Source organism: Triturus cristatus, chromosome 3_2 (genome assembly GCF_964204655.1).
Source record: "Triturus cristatus chromosome 3_2, aTriCri1.1, whole genome shotgun sequence".
Taxonomy (NCBI): domain Eukaryota; kingdom Metazoa; phylum Chordata; class Amphibia; order Caudata; family Salamandridae; genus Triturus; species Triturus cristatus.
In genome coordinates, this window is record NC_140584.1 from 380497519 (window position 1) to 380506338 (window position 8820).

General features: G+C 42.8%; 1 protein-coding gene across 1 annotated transcript in view; it reads left to right on the forward strand.

Annotated features, from left to right (window-relative positions):
- DNALI1 (dynein axonemal light intermediate chain 1) overlaps positions 1–8483 on the forward strand; it is a 211792-nt gene extending 203309 nt beyond the window's left edge. Inside the window, exon 6 of the mRNA XM_085647900.1 lies at positions 8243–8483. Coding sequence (XP_085504026.1) covers positions 8243–8278 — 36 coding nt within the window. The 3' untranslated portion in view covers positions 8279–8483. The remainder of the gene's footprint in view (positions 1–8242) is intronic.
- Positions 8484–8820: the final 337 nt, after the last annotated feature.

The window sequence follows — 8820 nt, forward strand, 5'->3', positions numbered from 1 at the left end:
ATTTAGTTATGGATAAGGACCGTCTGAACAGCTGTGCCATTCCAAGGAAAGAGGCAATGTGCTTGATATGCCTCTCCCCAGGTATTGTGTGCCTCTATCACAAAATAGACAATCTAGAATAATCCTGTGGTTTAGGAAGCTTTAGTTCTACATCAGAGTGACAGTCAGAGCAACATGGGAGTCAGCGCTATATTGTCAGCCACATACTCCAGTCTTAGTTCCTCATGCATGAAAAAACTGGGGCTGTTTGGTGGTAACCCCAATAATTGCCCCATAAGTCAGAATTGGAACACACCTGTGTTTATATATTTCTAACAAAGGCTTTAGTGACTTATTTCCTATATTACATGCAAAATTGAAGAGAGTGCCCACTGCTTGGGTGAATTTTAGATGCATGGAGGATAGACATGGGCGGTAGGTCCCTTAAGAATCAAACACCACGGCCAAATATGAAAAGTGGCTGACCCTCTATATTCTTTTGCCCTTAATGCTAAAGGCTCTATTTTTGGAGTGACACACCATATAAAACGATTTAGCTAAATTAGTATCCAAGTCGAGGTTGTCGTAAACTCAATAAATGTGTCTATGAGGATTTTAAGGCCATTACGTGCCCTATACTTTAATACCGCATCATCAGCATATAAAAGAGTCAGAAGGTAAGTTGCATTAACCTTCGGCATATCTTGGTCATGTGTAATTAAAAAAGAGTTGAGGCTGTTAATATACAATAGAAATACAATAGGGGACATAGTACACGCCTATCGGACCCCTCTGTTCACAGCGAAGAGCTGAGTGCATTCCTCCTCGAATGTTACAGAAACTGAAGTTCCAGAGACAAAAGCATGGAGGAACCTAACAAGTGAGGAGTCCATGCCCATTTGCAAGAGCAGCTCCTATAGTTTAGCCCTCATCACCGGTCAAATGCTGAGGTTATGTTATGAGGATTATGATTTGAAGATTTGTATAATGCGCTTATCACCCAAGAGTTATCCAGGCACTGGAGCAGATGAGTAGGCCGATCGGGCTCCTAGTTGAATAGCCAGGTCTTCAGCTTCTTGTGGAACTCGAGTAGGGATATGGCGATCCTGATGTGGTGTGGTAGGTCATTCCAGGATCAGGCGGTGATATAGGAGAAGGAGCGTCCTCCTGATTTGCTCCTGCGAATGCGGGTATTTGCGTGAGGTGGAGTGTGGCTGAGGGCAGTTGCCTGATGGGTTGGTGGAAGTTGAGGTAGGGTTTGAGCCAGGCAGGTCTAACATTGTGGAAGGCTTTGTATCCATGTATAAGCAGTTTGAATTGGCATTGCTTCTGGATTGGTAGCCAGTGTAGCTCTCAGAGCTAGGTTGTGATGTGTGTGCTGTGGAGATGTTGAGGATGAGTCTGGAAGCATTCTTGGTGTTATGGTGTCTTTGTACAAGTTGACTTGTAATGCTGGCGAAGAATGCATTGTCACAATCCTGTCTGCTGGTGATGAGGGACTGGGTGACTGTGCGCCTGGTGTCAGTGGGGAGCTATCAAAATATTTTCCAGAGCATACATAAGATGAAGAAGCAGGAGGAGGTGACGGCATTTTCTTGTTTGGTCACGATGCTGAGTTGTTTAGCTTGGTCCGTGGGGGTGGGTGTGGCTTCTAGGTCTGTTGTCCACCAGGAGGAGTCTTATGGAGAGCTCTTGTTCCCAAAGATCAGGACCTCTGTTTTATGTGTGTGGAGTTTAAGGCAGTTCTGTTTCATCCAGTTTGCTTCGTTTAACATGCAGGTAGTGAAGTTGGTCCTGGTGGTGTGGTTGTTGTGTGTGAGCTACGAGCTAGGTGTCGTTTGTGTAAATGACAAATAAAAGAGGCCCCTTTTTGACAACTGTGTGCTCAGTAATAACCATGTGGAGGTTAAGGCACTATTCTATTGTTCCCATCCCTGATCTGAACCCATATTGGACCTCTGTACACCATGACTGGGTCCTGTCAAGCACTACCCAACCAACATATTTGACTGTGGAATCCAGTTTAGATATAGGTCTTTAACAAAGTGGGTCCTGTCTATTTACTTATTTATTTATTTTTTAAATCGGAGTGACTGTAGTGGTGTGCCAAGAATGAGGCCATTTAGACCTCCACACCAAATTCAGAATGTTTGTAATTAGAGTGGCCCAGAAGTCTTTGTTAGTCTTGTACAGGTGAAATGGAATCCCATCTGGACCGGGGTTCTTACCCTTAGGGTACTGCTCAATGGCTTTTAACAACCTCCTTGACCTCAAATCTAATGGATGGTGGGTAGACAACCTCTTGCTCATCTGATATGGAACAACCAGCTTTGTCAATAAAATAAACTAAGCTAAAATTAGTCACCCATTGATCTTCTGTAAGATGCTTGGCAAGACACAGCATGCCAGTCCTATGTGTGTGATCCTTGTTGACAATTTCCCAAATGGATCTACGGTTCTTATTAAGCAGAGGATATTAAAGATTCCCAGGATTACTCCCTAAGAGTAATTTTTTTATTTTTAAGGGCAATTTTATAGGTTGCCCTATGCATAACTACATTCTTCTCATTTCTAGGGAAGGTATTTAGGGCCATTTGTAGGGACTTATTCAATTCCTGATATGTCCTGTCAAACCAACTCGAAAGAGGGTTCCTGGATCCAGAATCTTGGTGCAAAAGTAAATTCTGAATGCAATAGCCCAGTATGACAAAAGCATTACCAGTTGTAGCTGCTGTATTACCGCCATCTAGCAGGCACTCATTATAATTACTTCTCCAACATTGGATCTTTCATAGATTCACATGCTTCAATATTCCCCATTGTAAGATCAGGAAACTTCATTGTTAACATAACAGTGTCCCTACAGTGATATCACATTGAAAACTGCAATAGACTACTTGTAAACCAGTTACCTCAGTGTGTGACCCAAACTCTGGCCAATTAGGTGAATGGAACTCAGTGTTCCCAACTCCCCACAGAGGCTGATTTGCTCCGATTTTCTGCCACAGCTTAGCTCCCATTGGAGCAGCACCAATGCTGATTTGCAGATGGTTGGGTCTAATCTGAGATATATCTGAACAATAGGAGAGAGAGGGTGATCAAGACACTCTTAGTCCCCCTGGAACAAACTAATATAAACAACAAAAGAGCGCAAAATAAATAGAGAGCCAGCGGCAAAAAAGTCACTATTAAAATTTGTAAAAAGAACCCTCACTCACCAACCTAGTTGGTGACATGTTTCATCATTGGGTTCCCACCAGAGAGGCCGAGTGCCTCCCTGGTGTGCTACGACTCCTGTTTACAGCGGAACAGGTTAGTTTGTGTATGGTGGGAGTGGGCAAAGGTAGTGAGTGCAAAAAAAGGGGGTGATTTAAAAATGCCTTGATTTTATCCCAAAAACTTTACAGGAAATATAACTACCAGTTAATTATACCAGTTGTATCCTAAAGTGAAGTAAAAACAATGGTCAACATGTTTCTGCCTCTTCTGGGTTATTCTTGAGGCATTCGTCAGGACCGAACCAGCCCGGCGGTGTGCACACGCTAAGGCACACCCTAACCATTGGTGGAAAAAACTTGTTGAGTAAGTCTTCAGGATTTCTGAAAACCAGGTGATTCTTAAACATAAATGAACAAAAACACAAATAAATATGTTGCAAACAATACATAAAGTGATATAGTGCTACAACGTGCCGAACAGTGACTTCAATCGTGCTGCTGCTAAGTGCTCTCTGAAGTAGGTTAGTTAATTGATAGCCATTAGGTGCTGTATATATGTCAATTCGCATTCAGCCAATTATATTGCATATATGTACATAGAATGTGCCAGACTCATTAGTTTTGATCAGCACTATGTCATAGATGAATTACAAGCGTGATTCCATTTTAATATGTCCATGTTTTGAATTTAAGAAAACAAGAATTACGAGAAAAATTAAAAAATGAACATGACAATGACTCTGGGAGCCCCATAGGGAAGTAATATTCATGGCACCCATACACCATGCAGTTTTTTTAAGAGAGGTTTCAACTCATGTGAAGCGTAGGTTAGCCTCACATCATAGGTCCATTTACATCTAGAGGCATAAAAAAATAAAACTTCTACAGAAAATAGTGATATAAATTGTACCAAAGTCACACAGAATCAGGGCTTTTACTTCATGTTCTATTTGGTGAAGAAAAAGTGATGACCCACCCTCAATCTAATGGTGCTCAACAAATATATGAAGAAACAGTTCTTCCATGTACTGTGTTTGCTCCATGTCCTGTAAACACTTGATCCAGTGGATGCCCACTTTCACATTTCAGTACACTCCAAGCATAGAAGGTTGATGAGAGGGCCAACAAGACCATTTCTGGTCTTTTCTCTTTGCTCTGTGTTTATCCACCAGAGACTTTATGCAATGCCTGGCTCTAGTAAACAGCTCATCTGTGAGGGCAGTGAGTGTGGATATTTCCTTACCTAGACAACTCGCTTGTCAAAGGTCCTTTATCCATACACAGGAAACTGGCTCTAAAATCCACAATCCATTTGTTAAACGAACTAGGACTCATACTAAACAGAAAAAGGTCCATTTTTATGCCACACCTGCAGATCATTTTTTGGGGTCACGTTTCTTAACTACCGCCCTAAAGGCCTACCTATCAAAGGAACATGGTGATAAACTACTCATTGGCTTAGAGCTTAAAAGTTAAACCCAGCGTAACAGCGCGCAAGTGCAAGAAAAGACTAGGGATGGTGTCATCCCGCATCCCACTACTTCTCCAGTGCCTTCCCCGCATGTGCCCACGGTAAGAGCAATTGGATTGACAATTGAAACAGGTAATAAAACACTGGGACAATATAATTTCAATGAGAGACAAAGCCACGCAGGCTCTAGAATGGTGGATCAATCCACCCAGCATATTTGCAGGACAAGATCTGTACTCTGAGGACGCTCAGGGTCATCTTATCACGGAAGCATCCCTTCAAGTTTGGTGAGCTCATCTACAAAATGTCCCCACCATCGGCCCATGGAGGCCGGAAGATTAAGGCCTGCATAAGAATCTGCTGGAATTAAGAGCAGTCAGATTGACTCTAAGAAGGATGACATCATCCCAGTGGGATAAGTCTTTCTACCTCGGATCACCAACCAAAAGGTGCTTGTAAGGACAGACATGACAACCACCCTGTATTACGTTAGAAATCAAGGGGGATCAAGATCAAAAACTCTTTACCAGTAGGCTCAAACCCTCTGGCATTGGGTTCTTGGCCACAACATCAAACTATCAGTGTAGCGTGTCCCAGGGTTGCCGAAAGGACAAGACATGTGACAGATTCATCTAGACTTTAGTAACTGCACCCTCCCCCCCCCAAGCTTGTCTGTTCGCCAGGCTGAAAAAATGCCAAATGCCCAGTTCACTCAAGAAGATGCTGGTATCCAGGGACCCAGGGGGAAACTCTTTAAACTTCCTGATCAGGGGTTTCTGCATATGCCTTCCTTCCTTCCAGTCCCTTTCATCACTAGAGTACTCCGAAAACTAAAGAGAGAGATGTGCAACTTGTTCCTGATAACCCTGGATTGGGGCTGGCAGTTTTGTTTCACAGAGCTGTGGGCTCCGTTATTGGACGCCCCTATTTCAATCAGGGTGGACCCATATCTACTGACCAGACGTCACAGGATGTTCAGCTCCACAACCTGGTCACTCCAACTTACATCCTAACTGCTACAGGCCTACAGTTTTCAGTGTTGAACATATCACCCGAGTGTCAATCCATATTTGCAGCGGCAAGAGCTAATTCAACCAAAATGTAATTTTTAAAATGGAAGCGGTTTTGGATTTGTTTAGCAGATTACAATCTTAATCTATTAACTACGTTCCCTAAAGAGATTTTACCCTATTTGTTTGCTCCTGGCTCATTCCAATTGGAAATAATCCTCCATTTGAGTCCTTTTGGCAACAGTATCAAGATACTTAAGAACACAAATTATGCCAGGGCTGTTTTTCACCAGAGTGGTGAAAGAATTTATAAGAGGTCTATTTCGAACTTTCTCACCAATAATCAAGCCATGTCCAACACGGGAAATTAAACACAATGCTGCAGCTCTGACGAGAAGTCCTTTCGAACAGATTCACAAGTCTACTCTGCAAATGCTCTCCTAGAAGACATCTTCTTTATTAGCCATCAGATTGGCTAGAATTGTTAGAGAAATTCAGATATTAACAATTCACCCACCTGATCTGAAATTTGAAAAGTCCATTGTTTCATGGACTAGAAATCTTATTTTCTGATGGATAATTTTAACTGCAGATTCCTTACCTCTTGAATTACTCCAGGCATCAGACTAGACCCATAATGTTTTCTCTTGCTGATATGTGTGCATCATCAGCTCCACCGCAGCCTCAAAACAGGAAGTGACAGAGCCGTATATAGGGGTGCTGATGCCATTTACTGTTTTTAGGCACCCTTTTTATGTGGATCTAGAGTCCCTTTCCCAAACTTTTGTCATTGATTCACCAGCTCCAAAATCGTTTTTCTAGACAGTGTGCAAGGGAACTATTTCCCCTGAAGACCACTGGTTTCAATACATGCAGCGACTGAAAGGAGCAGATGTCTGTTACGAACTTGCACAATGTCTGCCACTGATGTCTAGAGTCTAAGCAAGACATGAAGTCCTGAGACAAATGCTTCTGGTATGCCTGATGGATTTCAGCATGCATTGCTTTCTGCTACAGGTAGGCAACTCGTTTTCCTTGTTTAAGTCAAATGTAAAGAGAAAATGTTCGCCCCCTTATGGCATATCGACCACGGCACCCTTCTCAGCTGGAGTGTCAAGTGTTGTAATATGTAAAGCAACAAGTTTGTTCTCGACATATACCTTTGCGAAGCATTCCTGCTTTGAAGTCCAAAGGACTTCAGAAATGGCAGTAGGACAAGCAGTGCTACACATCTCTTTAATTAAGGTGAGCCCCGTTACTGCCCTTTTATAGGACATTTATGAAACTGCTAATGTAATCATTATTCAAGCATGGGAATCTATGAGAGGTCCAATGTTGGAGAAGAAATGGTTATTATATGTAACTCCAGTTCTCCAACATCTTTAATGGATTCCCGTCCCACCCACCTCCCCAGTAAGAAGGCCTTTTTCTGATAAGTTACATTTGACTTCCTGCCTAAATCAGAGCAGCTCACCTTTTCTGGGGAGTTGGAAGCTCTAAGTTCCATTCACCTGATTGGCCAGGGTTCGGGCACACAGCGAGGTAAATTATATACATGTAGTCTATGGCTGTTTTCAATGTTATTTGAATGTATGGACACTGCTTTGTTAACATTGACTACAAAGGGTTCCTGGACTTGATGATGGGGAATGTATATATGACTATATGAAACATGGTTATGTTAGAGAACTGGAGTTAAACGGTAAGTATCAATTTCTTATGCCTATTGATAAGAACATTAGGGGACCTCTCTTTTCTGTTTTTGGTTTAGCCTAATAACTGCCCGTCTATTAAATGGGGATGTCTTATTTCTGCTTTTAGTTATGCTACTTACACGTTTTCTCCTGCTACAATTGGCAGTATCTACTGTCTGCCTATGGGTGTGCCTCCTCAAATGCCCTTTAATAGCATCATTTAGGAGAATGTATTTGCTGCCATTACCTTTGCCCAATTCCCGTCCATACACTGTGAATTTGTTTGACTGTATTTACGGAACATTCGTTTTCCCTGGATCCCACCCCTTCCTTCAGTTTCATTAAAAATGCGTCCAAAGGGCAGTACATAAGAGCCCCACCCCCCCCCCCCCCACTGCTGGAATGAGCTGTCCCCCATTTGTACTCATTTGAGAGTTTAACTTACGTCATCTCAGTGATTAGCTCAGTGTTGTTCCGGAATACTCTGCTCCAGGAAGGCATGGCCAATCTTTCACGAGCCAAACGTTTCATCTTGTAAAAGTCTTAAGGACAGGAGGCAAAGCCCAAACCACTGTTTCAATAAGTTCCGTTCAATTTCCTCCTCTATGCTTTACATTAGAAAATGGAGCTTTCATTGTATGGAAACGGGGCCAGCTCTTCAGCTTCTCATAATGCAGTAACGCAGTCTGCCAAGCCTGGAGCAGCTGATTAAAAAACACATGGCGCGAGGCATGAGTCCCCCCAGACATTTGGACAGAGCGCTCCCCTTAAGAATTTGCAAGCATCTGCCAGTCTCCACACGCTTCATCGCCTCTTGAGTGTGATTCTGTCAGTTTGCACCCAGTAACCAAGAAATGTTATATTTTTCAGGCTCAACTGGAAGGCATTATTGCACCTAAGAAGTAAAAGTGCGACCTCTGGGCTGCGCGTCGCTGATGCTCTCACAATGCCACATGAAGGCCAAGTTACAGCACCGAGGGTTCATCGTGTCCGCCTTCCTCCCAGTGTTATAAGATTCTGAAATTGTAAATACCAAAAGTTCAGACGCCTCTGATGTTAGAAGGTTGAATAGATTCAGTTATGAAACACCTCAATAAATGTGTTTTTCCGATGCAATGCTTTTGAGTCATATGTAGTAAAATGTTCTCAGCAGGTCTGACAATCGGTTTCCAGAACAATCACAGGTGTGGGTGTGTGGGATGGATTGTGCCTTTGGCAACAGGGAAAGCGCTGCTGGTGATTTTATTCTCTGCAGACGGAGGGTGATAACATATTTTATATTGCGTGCTAATCATTATTGCTTCTAGGCACCACAATGTTTGAAGAGAAATCTTGGGAGAACACTCAGGGCCTTATTTATGAGAGCCCTGCGTCACTTTGCACCACGTAAACTGGTACATACAGACTCTCATAAAGTTTCATGAAGCCCCGCGAAGCCACCCTGCGTG